We start from the raw sequence: 15931 nt of genomic DNA on the forward strand, positions 1-15931 counted from the left end.
GACTTTAACAGAAGGGTTACGGTAGTAGCTGCTGCTTTCAGGGCCTTCCCACAAACACAACACAGCACAACACAGTACTCGGCAGCGTCTCATGGTTCATTCAGCCAAACACACTCACCTTTGACGGGCTCGGCAAGGCACTTGGTGGAAATAAGGTCGCCCGGAGGTCCACATTTATAAACGGGCGAGTGTCTCACTGAACGGCGGTACTAGCTAGCAGGCCATGGGGGACGTCAGTGAGGTTTTGATGTCGGTTTTGTCCACAATTCGGGTTCCGAAGCCTGGAGACCGTGTCCACAAAGATGAATGCGCCTTGTCATTTTCCTCCCCGGTAAGCAATATATCTCCTTTTTTGGCCGAATTTCAAAGCAAACCTAACTAAGCAGGTAAATTATTTAGTGTATTTTCTCTCTGTGTTGATTTGCTGAGCGATTTTTAGTGAAATCGTGTTACATTCGCCTCATTAACTAGCCACCAACGTTAAGCTAAGCTAACAGAACACAGTGAAGTTAGCACTTAGCATGCTAGCTAGCAGCAGTACTCACTACCTGTAATTCCTGCTAGATTTGAAGGCTTTTATTGTAAGTATTTAAACATTTTCACAAACATTTTTATCAGTAAGACCTCCTATTTACATTATACATTAGTTATTTGGTGAGTTAGGTAGCACTTGACAGGTTAACAGGAGTTTTGGAGTGTCATACCTAGCAAGTTTGCCACATTGCAGACAACTTCACAGTGTTGTGATGATGGAGGAGAAATATTAGATTAGATCAGTTTATTTAAAAGGGGATAATGCAATTTCATAAAACACATCACTACACATGGTTAAAAATAGCCAGAATTAGCTATAAGGCTAGTTTTCATCTATAGTCCCCTGGCCATGATGTGATAAAAGGCAGTACAAATTACAATTTAAAAGAAAAGTAAGGGAGAGAAAAGGGAAAAAAAGCACACAATACATATACAATATGTATTGTATATACATATTATAGTATAGGGGCGGTATAGCTCGGTTGGTAGAGTGGCCGTGCCAGCAACTGGAGGGTTCCAGGTTCGATGCCCGCTTCCACCATCCTAGTCACTGCCGTTGTGTCCTTGGGCAAGACACTTTACCCACCTGCTCCCAGTGCCACCCACACTGGTTTAAATGTAACTTAGATATTGGGTTTCACTATGTAAAAGCGCTTTGAGTCACTAGAGCAGTGGTTCTTAACCTTGTTGGAGGTACCGAACCCCACCAGTTTCATATGCGCATTCACCGAATCCTTCTTTAGTGAAAAATAAATGTTTTTGTTTTTCAAATTCAAGACAAAGTTATATGTTTTTGGTAACACTTTTGTATGGGGTACATATTCTAAGTAACAAAGACTTAATTTATAGAGTTATTTGGTTAGGGTTAGAGGGTTAGACTTATAATAAGGCCATGCCGAATAAGGCATTAATAAGTCCTTAATAATGACTAGTTAAGAGCCAATATGTTACTAATTTGCATGTTAATAAACAACTAATTATTGTTGAATATATTCCCCATACTAAAGTGTTACCATGTTTTTTTACTGGTGCACAAATGAACCGTGCATGAACATCACCTTGTTCAAACAACAAAACCAACACAGTGCATAAACTCACAACAAATTACACACCTGCAAATCAGTGTGACTTCTGCTGTTGCCGTATCTGTAATACGCCGATAGGGAGAAGTTTTTATTTACACGATGAGTCGGGTGTGTCTTGACTTCCGCCAAACCCCTGAGCCCGACTCACCGAACCCCTAGGGTTCGATCGAACCCAGGTTAAGAACCACTGCACTAGAGAAAAGCGCTATATAAATATAATTCACTTCACTTCACTACAATATGATTAAAAATAAAATATCCCCCTCCTCCAGGAAAGCGAAGGAGGCCTGTATGTGTGCATGAACAGCTTCCTGGGTTTTGGAAGCCAGTATGTGGACAGGCACCATGCTAGGTCTGGTCAGAGGGCTTACTTGCACATCACCAGGACTCGTAAGGCCAAGGTATAGTAAAATGAATGACACCACCAGCAGTCTTGTTTATACTGTTTGTGATATTACCCAATTTATTATGTTATTCTCTCAGAAGGAAGAGGACAACTCTGGATCTGGACACCCGCCTAAGAAGAAGCCCACCAGACTGGCGATAGGTAAAACATGAATGCCCAGTATTGCCACCATAGAATCAAATGACATCATATACATTAAAATAACTAATATGTTGTCTTTGTCGCCTTCTTAGGGATTGAAGGGGGCTTTGATGTTGAGCAGGAGAATTATGAAGAGGACGTCAAGGTTGTCATCTTTCCTGACAGGCAGGAAGTGACATCGGAGGACCTTACATCCATGCCGGATGTCGTGAAAGAGCGAGTGAGACGGAATCGCTAACAATGTCTTAAGTTGTTTACGCTAACTCTTTTCACAATTCCTTAAGGTGTCCCTGTCAATGACAGGCATCATGGTGGCTGACTCGGTGTCGCACACCTTGCAAGTACAACAGTGGGACGGCGAGGTGAGACAGGAATCGCGACATGCCGTTGAGCTCAAGCAGCTCGACAACGGAATCAAGATCCCTCCTAGGTAAGACTTAAGTACACTGTCATTCCCCTGCACTTAGAATAGGACCCAAAAAAATTAGCTTAGTCCATTTTGGGATGCTAGTTGACCTCCCTTTTCTGTAGGAAATATCGGAAATTTTAATAATCTGTTTCAGTTCAAGCTGTCACAGTTATATCACCTTTATTAACGATACAGGCAATGTTTTAAGTCTCAATTTAACATTATTGCCTGTCATGCAAGTGTAACCAACATAGTTCAGAACTTGCCATGACTGGTGCCCTTCTGTGGATCACAAACAAAGCTTAAGAAAAAGCAAAGCGGAGTTGATGCTCAAAATGCTCTTTGAGCCCAGCTCTTACAGGATTTGCTGACGTCTTGTGTGACTTCACCCATAATGACCGGTTAACCTCCATTTTTAAAATGGTGCACCTTTTCAATTGCAAAATTACAATAGACATGACCATAGTATGCTTAAGGAAATGCTGCTACTGGAGCGCTTACGTCCTGTGTGTCCCTCTTTTCTAGCGGCTGGCGATGCGAAATGTGCGGCCTCCAGGAGAACATCTGGATGAACCTGACGGACGGCAAAGTCTTCTGCGGTCGCAGGTACTTTGACGGCACAGGTGGCAACAACCACGCCTTGCTGCATTTCCAAGAGACGGGACACCCACTGGCTGTCAAACTGGGAACCATCACCCCCGACGGAGCAGGTGAGACGGCGCAATTGAAAAGAACTCAGTCGGATAACGTAATAACTTTGACATTTTCTTATGTCCAGATGTTTACTCTTACGAGGAGGATGACATGGTACTGGACTCTAAGTTACCAGAGCATCTGTCCCACTTTGGCATTGACATGATGACCATGGAGAAGGCAAGTGCACGTATTGGACGTAACCTTATTGACTTCATATGTAGTCCTCATACTGATGTCTCCGTCTGCGCTTCTTCAGACTGAGCGGACCATGACAGAGCTGGAGATTGCCGTCAATCAGCGTATCGGAGAGTGGGAGGTGATCCAAGAGTCCGGGACCACTCTGCGTCCCCTGTTTGGGCCCGGCCTTACCGGCATGAAGAACCTGGGCAACAGTTGCTACCTCAACTCTGTAATGCAAGTGCTCTTCACCGTTCCAGACTTCCAGAGCAAGTTAGTATCTGCTTGTCATCTTTATGCTCGGCGCCATGTTTAGGTTTTCCCAATGTGTTAATTTGATCATTGGAGCGAGTCAAGAGAGTGCATTAGTAGTTGTTCGTCCATTGTTGAAGATGTTTTATAATAGTATGCAGGCACTTAACATAGGTCTATAATGTTTTATCTCCTTTATTATTTTTGATAAATGAATGACCTTATACATTCAGGCACTTCAGACGAACATGGCTTGCTGTGCTCCGCTACAGAGGTTATGTTTTCGCCAGGGTTGGTTTGGTTGTTTGTTAACAACATAACTCAGTTATTTCGAAACAAAAACTTTCCTCTGATTGACTACAAAGTGGAACACCTTCCTGCTTCCTGTCTCTCTCTTTTACAGCGCTCCTCACCCCCACATTGATTCTGGGAAATGTAGTTTATTTTCAAACCTGCCAAAGCAGAAGTGCCAGAAAAAAACTACACTCACCAGGTTTTGTTTTGATACCATCATGCAACATGGCATTATGTGTGAATATTTTAAAACCGTATTTACAAAACCGATAGAGTTCTACTTGTCACACGACCTAAAAGAGCCTACCGGAGAGGTCATTGAGGGCAGTCGTTGTGCTTATCCTCCTGCCATGCGTTGGGGTCATCTTGTTTGGTGTCAGAGTTGAGGGGACTCAGGGTTGCTTCGTCTGGCGTTTTCTTGGTCTTGTTTTTGCATTCACTTTCGTTTAGAGGTGGGTCATATCTAACCTGACTCTCGCCAGATCCTTGCAGTTCGCTGAGCTCCACACAAGGATCTGGGCTCGAGGGCATTGCAAACTCCTTCAAGATAACAAAAAATAATGAACCAATCAGGATCGCCGGGCGGGATTTCATAGGTGTGATGTAGCTCCGAAGCGACTGTTTGATTCAAACAACAATGGCGGCACGCAACAAGGAGTCGTGTGCTGACATTGATTCTGCTATTGCAACTGTTTTGTCGAATCTATCGAATATTAATTATTTAAAAGATGAACGAAGAACTTTTTGCTCTGTCGTTATTCAATATGTCGGCTGTTCTGTTTTGGATTTCCCAGCGTCGCTCTCATCAGCGTCACGAGTTGATTTCGATGTGAGTGGTTGAAGTATCACGTCATTCAAGATAACGGACAAGTGGTTTATCCAATCACATACAATTCTTTTTTTTTACAAGGCCCCGCCTTCTGAAATACATCTCCTATTGCGAAGTCCCAGATCCTTGTGTGGAGCTCAGCGGACTACAAGGATCTGGCGAGAGTCAGGTTAGGTCACATCTGGGCTCGTGCCATCTTCTTCTGCGTGTGTCGGTCCAGCCTTTTGGAGCCTGTTAGCGGTGGTGAATTTCCATTCCATGCGGCTGTTTCCCTTTTCAATGGTTGGGTCGATCGTCTTTGTGTTTTGGGCTGCACCGCGTGCATTTTTTGTGTTTTCTCCATGATGGAGGTGAGGTGAGCGCATAGCTAAATAGCTCACTAAATTATTGTGTAAGTGCGTTCGGTTTAACAGGTTAATTGTTCCACCGGGACCCGTTTGGCATTTTCATTGGTCTGAAGTGACAAGGCAAAATTTATTGGTGGCATGTGAAGTCAAGGAAACGCCCCCAAATTAGCCACAACATTGTGTAAAGAGTGGGGCAGAATAGTAGAGGCTTTATAGTGCGGAAATTACGCTATTTATTGTACATGCACATTATATATCCTGGTAGTAGATGCATGATGTCTTTGCAGATATAGACAAATATTGTACAGCTATGCTTATCTTGTATCAGCTGTAAACAATAACTGATTATGTATTGGTGTATATTAGGGATGTAACAATATCAAAATGTCACTGTATGATATTATCACAGTATTAAGACCACGGCATGATTTTGGTGTGGTATTGTACAAAAAAGACTTGTGAAAAATGCCAGTATGTATAAAATGAAGTGGCAGGAATGTTTAGGATAAACACTTACTGTCATTCCACACAAACAAAATGTTCTAATCATATTTATTACTACAAATATGTATTTTAAGTACAAAGAATAGTGCAAGAACATCCAATGTTACAAGCCAATATTAAAAAAAAAACCTCACAGTTATACTGACAATGTAAGCATCTGGTGTAACAAGTGTAAAACAATAATGGGACACTTTAGTGTCTTTCATTTTTCTTTTTTTCTTTTATTTATTTATTTCAGGCAATGACATAAAGAAGTACAAGTTGACAAAACATAATATTATAAATTAATATAGTGCATGATTGTCCAGTTTTGCCTGAAAGGGAGTGGGAAGAAGATAATTTATTTAATCCCACTCCCAGTTCTCCATTCAGTGATTATTCACATGAGTTTCACTCTTACTTTGTTCAAAGATTATAATACAGATGTTGTATCATAGTGGCATTACCACAGGTAACAATAATTATTACACTGTAACAATAATTTGTATCAACAATGTAGGAATAAGGAATATACCAACAATGGTAATAGACAACATAGCAATAATGGTAATAGACAACATAGCAATAAAGGTAAGGAAACATTGAGCACATGTTAACACTTTGAGACAGAGTATAGCAGCAGGTTAAAATAAAGACCCTCATCTCTATATTTAAACCAGACCCCATGTTTGTATAATAGTTTAAATCGATTAATAGTTTGGCATTGCTTGTGTTGTAAGTCCAGTTTGTTCCATAGTTTTACTCCGCATACAGACACACTAAAACGTTTACGAGTGGTTTGAGCTCTCGGCAATAAGAAATATCCAAAGCCTCTCAAGTTATGGGCCTGCACTTGTCTTATAAAAAAAACGTTGTAGATTAGGCGGCAATAATTTGTTAAATGCTTTATATAAGATTATTAATGTATTATATTTAACAAGGTCATCAAATTTGAGCAACTTTGATTGCTAAACAGATTATGAGTATGTTCTAAATAACCAACGTTGTGAATGATCCGCACTGCTTTTTTCTCTTTCAACTTTTACTTTCTAAAAAGCAGTGTCGTCTGCAGAAAAGTTAACTCACAATTTAACTTTTAATAATGTAAATACCTCAAAAATATATGTTTAGCCTCCTTTGCTTCAATTATATTTTCTCTCCGCATGATGCGTCCTGACCAAGTCTGTTTTGGCTTGGAACGCTCGAGACAAACGTGGTGCGCTTTGTTACCTGCGCCAAAGAGGTTATGTTTTTGCGAGGGTTTGTTTGTCTGTTTGTTACGGTCCACTGGTCGTGGTTTAGTCTAAGAGGGACTTTTGAATTATATGTTCTTTTTAAAAGTTTATTTAAAGAAGGAATGTTCATAGAAATTATAGTGTCGCTAGCTAATACAGCGAGTCGCGGCAACATACACCAGTGGGCTGGCAATCCGAGAAGATTTTTAGAGATGTAGTTTATTTGCAGACCATCCAACACAAAAGCGCCAGAAAAACCTTCATTCACCAAGTTTTCCTTTGATACAGTCATACGTCACGGCATTATTGTGAAGATTTTGAAATCGCAATACCGCGATATCAATCTCTGGTATACCTAGTATTTATCAATTGACAGTAGTCGTATTGCTCTGTCTAGGTACGTGTGCAACATTGACAAGATAATTGACGAGGCCCCGAGCGATCCCACTCAAGACTTCAAAACTCAAGTGTGAGTATCTTTTTTTCAGTGTTAAAAAGAAAACTTTCTTGGTTCTTCTGTTGTACGTCCACTGCAGTGACTTCATTATTTTTGTTGTCTCTGACAGAGCCAAGTTGGGCTACGGTCTTTTGTCAGGCGAATATTCCAAGCTGGCTCAAGATCCTTCCGATGAAAATGGTGCATCTGAGCCCAAAGTAAGAAAAGCTACAAATAGCGACACTTTTTTGAAAAATAATTGACAATTTTTCAAGATAAATCGAATGTTTTATTTCCAGGATTACCAAATCGGCATAGCGCCACAAATGTTCAAAGCACTTGTTGGGCGGGGTCACCCGGAGTTCTCCACCAATCGGCAACAGGATGCTCAGGAGTTTCTATTGCACTTCATAAACATGGTGGAGGTAAATTTGACGACATTTAATGCTGCTCGCGCCCCCTTTATTGTTTTTCTTCTTCTCATCTTGTTACTTCCACTCTACAACAGAGGAACTGTCGCTCCGGTCCCAACCCATCTGAAGCCTTCAGGTTCCTGTTGGAGGACAGGATTGTGTGCCAGCAATCCCAGAAGGCCAAGTACACACAGCGGGTGGACTACATCATCCAGCTGCCTGTGCCTATGGACCAGGCAATCAACACAGGTGAGGAGGGTAATAGGATTTGTTCTTACTTGCCATGTTTTGGTCTTGTGTGAACAGTTTTTTCATGTAATACCATCTCCCCATCAGATGAGCTGCAGGAGGTGGAGCGCCGGCGTGAGAATGGGGACTCATCGGTTTCGCCTGTGCGTGCACAAATTCCCTTTGCGACTTGCATGGCGGCCCTTACTGAACCGGAACTCCTTACTGACTTCTGGAGCTCTGCTGCACAAGCCAAAACTACTGCCACCAAGTATGCACTGACCAAAGTCAAAAATACAGTCCAGCCTTAAATTATTCATATCACTGGCAACACTTGTGTCACTTCTAATCACAAAAAAACTGATTGAATAAAAGTAACTTTAAGTAAAAATTTGCCAGGGGTATAGATAATTTCAGCCTTGTACAGTTGTGTTCAAAATAATAGCAGTCCCACATCACTAGCAAGATAAATCACTGTTTTTGTTAGAATTTCAACTTCTACACGGCAAGTAAGTTTCTAGAAGGTTTAGTAAAGGTATAGAAAACCAACAGACCCAACAGGAATGATGTGCAGGCTACTGATTCTGTGAAACTGAATCATTTACAGAAAGGGGCATGTTCAAAAAAATAGCAGTGCTGCGTTCCATAAGTGACATCATTGATTATGTGTAAAAAAAAAAAAAGTTAAACAAGTGGCCCTTATTTTAGGATCAAGGCAACTGACGCTGCATATGCTGGCTGTGCATTTGTCCTTGGAAAAACAGAGTAAAATGGGTCGTTGAAGACACTGTTCAGAAGAAGAGCGTTCTTTGATTAAGAATTTAATAAAAGAGGGGAAAACCTATAAGGAAGTGCAGAAAATGATAGGCTGTTCAGCTAAAATGATATCAAACACTTTAAAATGGCAGCCAAAACCAAAAACACGAGGAAGAAAAAGAAAAACACTATTGAAATGGATCGGAGAATAACCAAAATGGCAAAGGCTCAGCCAATGATCAGCTCCAGGAGGATCAAAGAAGATCTAAGATGGCCTGTGAGTACTGTAACAATCAGACCACGTCTATGTGAAGCCAAGCTAGCAGCAAGAAACCCCCGCAAAGTCCCATTGTTTAAAAAAAAGACGTGTGCTGAAGCGGTTACAATTTGTCAAAAAACACATTGACTGGCCTAAAAAGAAATGGCGTAAAATTTGGGGACTGATGAGAGTAAGATTGTTCATTTTGGGTCTAAGGGCCACAGACAGTTTGTCAGACGTCCTGCAAACACTGAATTCAAGCCCCAGTACACAGTGAAGACGGTGAAGCATGGTGGTGCAAGCATCATGATATGGGGATGTTTCTCGTACTACAGTGTTGGTCCTATTCATCGCATATCAGGGATCATGGATCAGTTTGAGTACATCAGAATACTGGAAGAAGTCATGTTGCCGTATTCTGAAGAGGAAATGCCCTTGAAATGGGTGTTTCAACAAGACAATGACCCCAAACACACCAGCAAGCAAGTAAAATCAGGGTTCCAGACAAACAGAGTTCAAGTAATGGAGTGGCCAGCACAATCCCCGAACCTTAATCCCATTGAAAACTTGTGGGCTGACATAAAGAATTCTGTTCATGAGGCAAAACCGAAAAATGCAGAGGAATTGTGGAACGTAGTACAATTGTCCTGGGCTGCAATACCTGTCGACTCCATGTGCCACAGATGTGAAGCAGTTATCAGAAACCGTGGTTATGCAACTAAATTATAGTTAATAATTCTAAGGAAAGTTGAATCTGCAAGTCTTTCTTAGTTCATACAGTACATTTGAGTTTTATAAAGAAAGATGTCAACACTGCTATTTTTTTGTTTTATATTTCTTGACTTTCTGTAAAATATTGTCAAATTGAATTACTTTTTTCCAATTTTCTGGCTTTGAAATAGAATGTGCAGTCTCCCCAATGTATTTGTGTTCATTAAAATACCTTTTATTTGAAGAATTTTGAGGTTTACACACCTTTTTAAACACACTGCTATTATTATGAACATAACTGTATATATTGTTAACAAAGATAGTTTTTATTGATCAGTCTTTCTGTTTCTTTCATCAGAACCACCCGATTTGCCTCGTTCCCAGACCACTTAGTTATTCAGATTAAGAAGTTTACTTTTGGTCTTGACTGGGTCCCTAAGAAACTGGGTAAGTGCAAAAATCACTTGGTCAGTAGCTATAATCTATGCTAATGTGTACTGTGTAGAAAAAATACCGATTCTCCGATGCATCACGGTGAGAACGTGAGAACTCAATGTACAAATATCAATTATTGACATATGTTAGATAAAGTAATACAGAGGGTTCTAAAATGCAGCCTTAATGCTAATGTTTTCTAAACGTTAGTTTTACCTTTTGGTTCTAACCATGTTAGCTGGGTAAACGCCGACACACATGGATTAAGAGAGGACAAGGTATGCTAACTGCAGCGCTAAACTAGCTTGAATGTGAAGTTGTAATACAAGAAAAGAATACATGTTTTGTACATTTCCACTGAAGGCTAATAGGAACCGCATTAGAACAGGGAGAAAACAGCTAAGAAGAGGAACTTAGCACATACATTAATAAATCAAGACCGATAATAGTATTCATACAGTTTAGGCATAGATATGAATGAGTAAATAGACGACAAACGTCTTTATGACGACTGGAGCCAAAGTATTTGTGCATTCTGTGGTTTTAGAAGGCACAAAAATGTATTTGGGCATGCCTGCTCGCCAAGTAGGGACGTTAATTAATTTTTTCACTGAGCTGGCTATTCCAGTTAAAAAAAATACTGCGCCATCCTGCATACAATCAGTAGCAACAGTATTAATTAAATGTTATAGATTTTAGAATATATACATACAAATAATATATACAATACCATATGATAATTAAAGATGTATAAATAATCGATTTATAATCAAATCGGAGCCCCTAAATCGGAAATCTAGTACTAAAGAGTAAAAAAAAATTATTATATTTTTGTTATATGACATACTTTGGAGTAGTCAGTGTACAGTTTGATAGATTTCCTGTAAACTGAAAATGAGTCAATATGCAGCCATTGTTGTTACTACACCTCTCAGTGAACATGTACAAATGGTGTCAATATTTAGTGTGAGCATTATTGTTATCTACTACTGCCTTAAACCTCTGTGGAATTCATGTTTTTTTTTTCATGGACTGCAGCTCCCCAGTGCCAGCAGCACTCGTGCAGGCCCAGACCAGGACTGTATATGACTGTAAACACCATTATCTTACCACTAAAGTGTTGCCAGCTATTTATTCAAGACTCAATGTATGTCGATGGATTTTCAGTTGATAGTAAATCTTTATACTGCACCTGAAGTTATACACCGACTACTTTAAAGTATATCCAAGGTTTAATTCTACTGTATTGTCCCTTAAGACCATACATATACTATCATAAGATGGTTAACGTTTGGAAATTAGAGTACTTGCATTGGTCTGTCAGAATGTCGAACGTAGCCAAAAGTGTGATGTGGCCAATGATGTTCTTTGCAGATGTGAGCATCGACGTCCCGGACACTCTGGACTTAAGCGCGCTCCGTGCAGCAGGCCAGCAGCCCGGGGAGGAGCTCTTACCAGAGGTGGCCCCGCCCCCACTCATGACCCCAGATGTGGAGGTTAAAGGTATCCTGGGCTCCCACGGCAACGAAGAGGACGACTCTCTCTACTCCCCACTGCTGTGTCAGTCTGTCTGTCATTTCTGCTCTTTTCCTCACGTCAAACCTCGACTCGTCCTGTCCTCCTTTTTACTTCCGTTCTACCTTTGCTGTCCTCATGTTGCCTTTGTTGTTCACTTTTGCACTGCTTGGGTTATATATCACACATAATTATTTAGTTTCTGATGATTTATAACATCCATTCATCCATTTTCTACCGCTTGTCCCTTATTATTTAAAAGTTTTAAAATACATTTGTGATGTGTTTTTTCCTCTGAAAAATAAAGAGCGTCAAAGTAATTCGCTTTTTTTTTCTTTTTTAAACTCCAAAATTCTCAGCTCCAGTCCTCGACGACTCCACGGTGTCCCAGCTCTGCGACATGGGATTCCCCATGGAGGCCTGCAGGAAAGCGGTGTACTACACTGGGAACACTGGAATCGACGCCGCCATGAACTGGGTCATGGGCCACATGGACGACCCAGGTGTGCTTAGCAGTGGGACGCAAAAGCACATCCTCAATCCGTTTGTCTGCTTTTCTTAGTCATTTGTTTTTTTCTCCCTGTTCTTTCTGATTGGTTGCAGACTTCTCCGCCCCCCTAATCCTGCCCGGCTGCAGCTCAGGTGGTGGGACGACGCCGACAGAAAGCATCTCCGAGGAACACTTGGCAACCATTGTGTCAATGGGCTTCAGCCGAGACCAAGCGACCAAAGCACTTCGGGCAACGGTTAGAATGAAACATTCTCACTTACAGTTACACCAACTAGCCACAACATTTGGCACACAAGTTGTATTTTTCATGCTCAGTTTTGAAAGTTATTTTATTGTCTCAGAGCAATACGTTGGACCGGGCCGTGGACTGGATCTTCTCACACCTGGACGACCTGGAGTCCATGGATGTGTCCGAAGGAGGTCGCTCCGCCGCAGAGAGCGAGAGCATTCGGGATCCTCCTCCTGGGCCTTGTGTCCGAGACGGACCAGGCAGTGAGTAGGCGTATGGGACAATGGTGTTTTGTCCTAAGTGGTTATTTTTCCTCAACGCAGCGTGCTTTCTTCTGTCTGCCCAGAATATGAGCTGTTTGCCTTCATTAGCCACATGGGTACGAGCACCATGTGTGGCCACTATGTCTGTCATATCAAGAAGGATCAGCAGTAAGTGTCCTTTTTGTCCATTGTCATTGTTATCTTTTAAGCAGCACTTACACTTAGCCTTAATAAGAGATCCAATACAAGCAGTACATCATCAATTCCATTTTCGATGTTGTTTGCAAAGATATATCATTGCGGTTATAGTTGTGGTTGTGTTTACCTTGTTTATTCTGTAGATACATCTCAGGGCCATAATAGAAACTGCTCTCAATATGATGCAGTGCATCATTATTAACTACTCGCACAATAAGCCAGCAGAGGGCGCTGTGTCCTTATAGAACACATTAAATATTATATAATGTAATATTGCAATTACTTTGATATAATAAATAAATAAAACGGCTTACTTACTTATGTGGGCTCTGTACCGCGGATGTGGTGGCTTGTACAGCCCTTTGAGACACTTGTAATTTAGGGCTATGTAAATAAACATTGATTGATTGATTGATACTTGAGGTTTACTAAAACATTTTACTACAGCTATCTATATGATTTTATTTCACTATTATTTCATGTCATGTTATTGCTGGGTTGCAAATAAAGTCATATCCGTTTTTCTTCTCCACGGTTTTCTTCACATGATGGTCAAGCAGCTTGAGCGTTGCATTACAACAAGTGAGAGTGAGTGTAAAGTTTGAGCAGAAAATGCCATATTGCTGTTCTATTCTAAGGTGTTCCAATCGTTAAGTAGAGAGATAGGAAAGAGCTTTTATAGAGTGGTTCAGAAAGGTAATAAAGTCAGGGGGAAAACAAAAGTGCGTTGAAGAACATACTGTATCACTTTCATCATCTTATGGAATACAATCAGACCATGCTTTTGTGTGCAGTGATACTATATTAGTAGTGTTTGAGAGTAAAACCAAACGTATGAAAAGGACAAGAAATCGCATGAGTTTGTTCTTTTTTGGTTGCTATGCCTAAATATAACTGAAGACCTGGTTGTACAAATAAACTAATGTCATGTTAAGTCCTAGTAATAAATATTGTGATTGTTGGTTCAATTTACCGTATTTTCATTATCAATTTTCATAACCGAAACTAAAAGTTTAGTAGTTGTTGTGCAGGAAAGCCAAGTGCTTGACCACATTATAACATCTTTGGTGATATTTGCTAGCATCAAGAAAATATCCTTAATTGTCCTAAAAAACTAGATGAATACATTTCTCGTAGGCTCAGCAGCATACAGTATACTGAATCCTGATATCGCTAGCAAACATTGCTGAACAACAGGGACATCTATAAATAATGAGACAAAATATGAACACCATAAAAACAACTGGAGACATGAATTGTAGATGAGACTAATATTTGTAGTAGAAAATCAACTGCAAACAAACTTATCCTTTTTCTTTTTCGCGTCATGATTACAGCAGCACGGCACTCACGTCAATCAAATATGTTACTTATAGCGATGCACGGATAAGTCTAACTTTGTCTTTCACCGAATAATGCTTAATTTGTGGACCCTGCAAATCTAAATACATGATGTGCCTCCAATCTTTTTTTCTCTAAATACCGCGAGTGTCAAATGAAGTGAGGTTGTAGCGAGCAGTAACATCTTAGTGATGATCTTAAAAATAAAACATTCTTTCGAAGAGTGTAAAAATCCACTCCATCCCAATTTAAATATTTTTTTCATGATCGCTTATATAGCTAATACGCCCATATCTCCACTGGTTCAGGTAAATAAACCATAGCCTAATGAGGCTCTCGACCATCGCATGAAACTTGAAAGTGCCCGAATGTGTCCTTTCGGTCATGTGATTGCAACCCAGCTATTGCTATTGTATTAACTTGTATTGTGTGACTTGTGTATACTGTTTTATGTAGTCCTTTTTTAAATATGTCACATTTTTTTAAATGTATATTTTTATTTTATAGAAGGGCTTTTTTCTGTTGGTCTGTGTGTGGCCAATGTATATTATTTTATTTGATAGAAAAGCTCTCCCATTGTTACATTATGTGTACGTGGCCTGTTTATTTTTTAACTTTAATTTTTTATTTATTTATATTATTTTAGTTAGTTTTATTTATTACATTTACATTTACTAATCATTTCCTGTAAAAAATATTTTACATTACTTGTACTCTTTATACATGTTTTAGTGTCTCTCACTTAATGTGTTTATAATACAGAAATAATTTTCAGATTGACACACTGTGATGTGTGTTTGGCAGGTGGGTTATCTTCAATGACCAGAAGGTGTGCGCTTCAGAGAAACCTCCCAAAGACCTGGGGTACCTCTACTTCTATAGGCGAGTGGCAGAATAAGACTGAGGGTGGGGGCGCATGGCGGCACTTTTGGGAAAGTGAATGTGATGCGTGTGATTGCTTACACACGTACACACAACTTTTATTGACACATACAACAAGCTCTTTGAAACACCCTTGTTATAAGAAGTGTAAATACATCTCTCTTTACTCCTCACTGCTTGGCTGCACATAATTGGGGATGTGTTCTTTTTGTTTTTTTTTAACTCAATTACCGACTTGCAGTAAGTTAATCTTTCCTGAAAATCTAAAACTATCATGTGAAAGGCTCACACTTGTATTGATACTCCCTCTAAATATCCTACGACCTGTACTGGTTTACAATGCATGGCTTCAGTTACTGATATCGGACTCTCCATCTTATTCAATCACAGAGCAGGCCGCTCCAATGTGTGCTATGAAAGAAAACAATAAAAAAGTCAAACAAATCTAGTTGCTTTTTCTTTAACCTTTTCGGGTTTAATTGCGAGTTTGCAAAGATTTTGTTACGTCTTCTGTGACAAATAATTGTATTTCATGCTTTTTATGGGAACACATTTTTTCTGCGTTCCTCCTGCAGGTGATGAAATGCCTCCCTTTTGAAGTGATGTAAGATTTTTCAGTGACACGTGTTTTGTATTTAAGCTGCGGTGTGCCCAATCTCAGCATGAAGTTGTCAAGTGCAGCTTTCTATGTGCTTTCCTTTTTGAAGTTCTGCCTTTGCAATGTTTGCATACCCGGCAAGTGCAGGGGATTTCAGTCTTAAATCGGAATACAAAACACATTTAACTACCCTCCAAGTGGAGGTTAGACCCTTGCCTTGATTTAATGCTTTCTTTCCACTTGGTATATAACAGAAACTTGAAAGTGA

General features: G+C 40.1%; 1 protein-coding gene across 3 annotated transcripts; it reads left to right on the forward strand.

Moving 5' to 3' along the window:
* usp5 (ubiquitin specific peptidase 5 (isopeptidase T)) lies at positions 1 to 15503 on the forward strand. 3 transcript variants are annotated; one of them, XM_062063832.1, is made up of 20 exons: positions 1 to 331; positions 1892 to 2020; positions 2103 to 2166; positions 2259 to 2386; positions 2451 to 2596; positions 3101 to 3285; positions 3354 to 3448; positions 3528 to 3721; positions 7286 to 7357; positions 7455 to 7542; positions 7624 to 7749; positions 7833 to 7995; positions 8074 to 8236; positions 10050 to 10138; positions 11501 to 11686; positions 12001 to 12144; positions 12245 to 12387; positions 12494 to 12644; positions 12728 to 12812; positions 14988 to 15503. In XM_062063832.1, the coding sequence occupies exons 1-20, from the start codon at positions 224 to 226 to the stop codon at positions 15079 to 15081; spliced, it is 2553 nt and encodes an 850-aa protein (XP_061919816.1). In that variant the 5' UTR covers positions 1 to 223; the 3' UTR covers positions 15082 to 15503. The 3 variants fall into 3 exon arrangements, with proteins under 3 accessions (XP_061919816.1, XP_061919817.1, XP_061919818.1); XM_062063833.1 differs by having other exon boundaries at positions 5 to 331; positions 7833 to 7986; XM_062063834.1 differs by having other exon boundaries at positions 8 to 331; positions 7833 to 7986; positions 11501 to 11629.
* The last annotated feature ends 428 nt before the right edge of the window (positions 15504 to 15931 follow it).

The sequence above is a fragment of the Entelurus aequoreus genome, linkage group LG11 (assembly GCF_033978785.1).
Source record: "Entelurus aequoreus isolate RoL-2023_Sb linkage group LG11, RoL_Eaeq_v1.1, whole genome shotgun sequence".
Classification (NCBI taxonomy): domain Eukaryota; kingdom Metazoa; phylum Chordata; class Actinopteri; order Syngnathiformes; family Syngnathidae; genus Entelurus; species Entelurus aequoreus.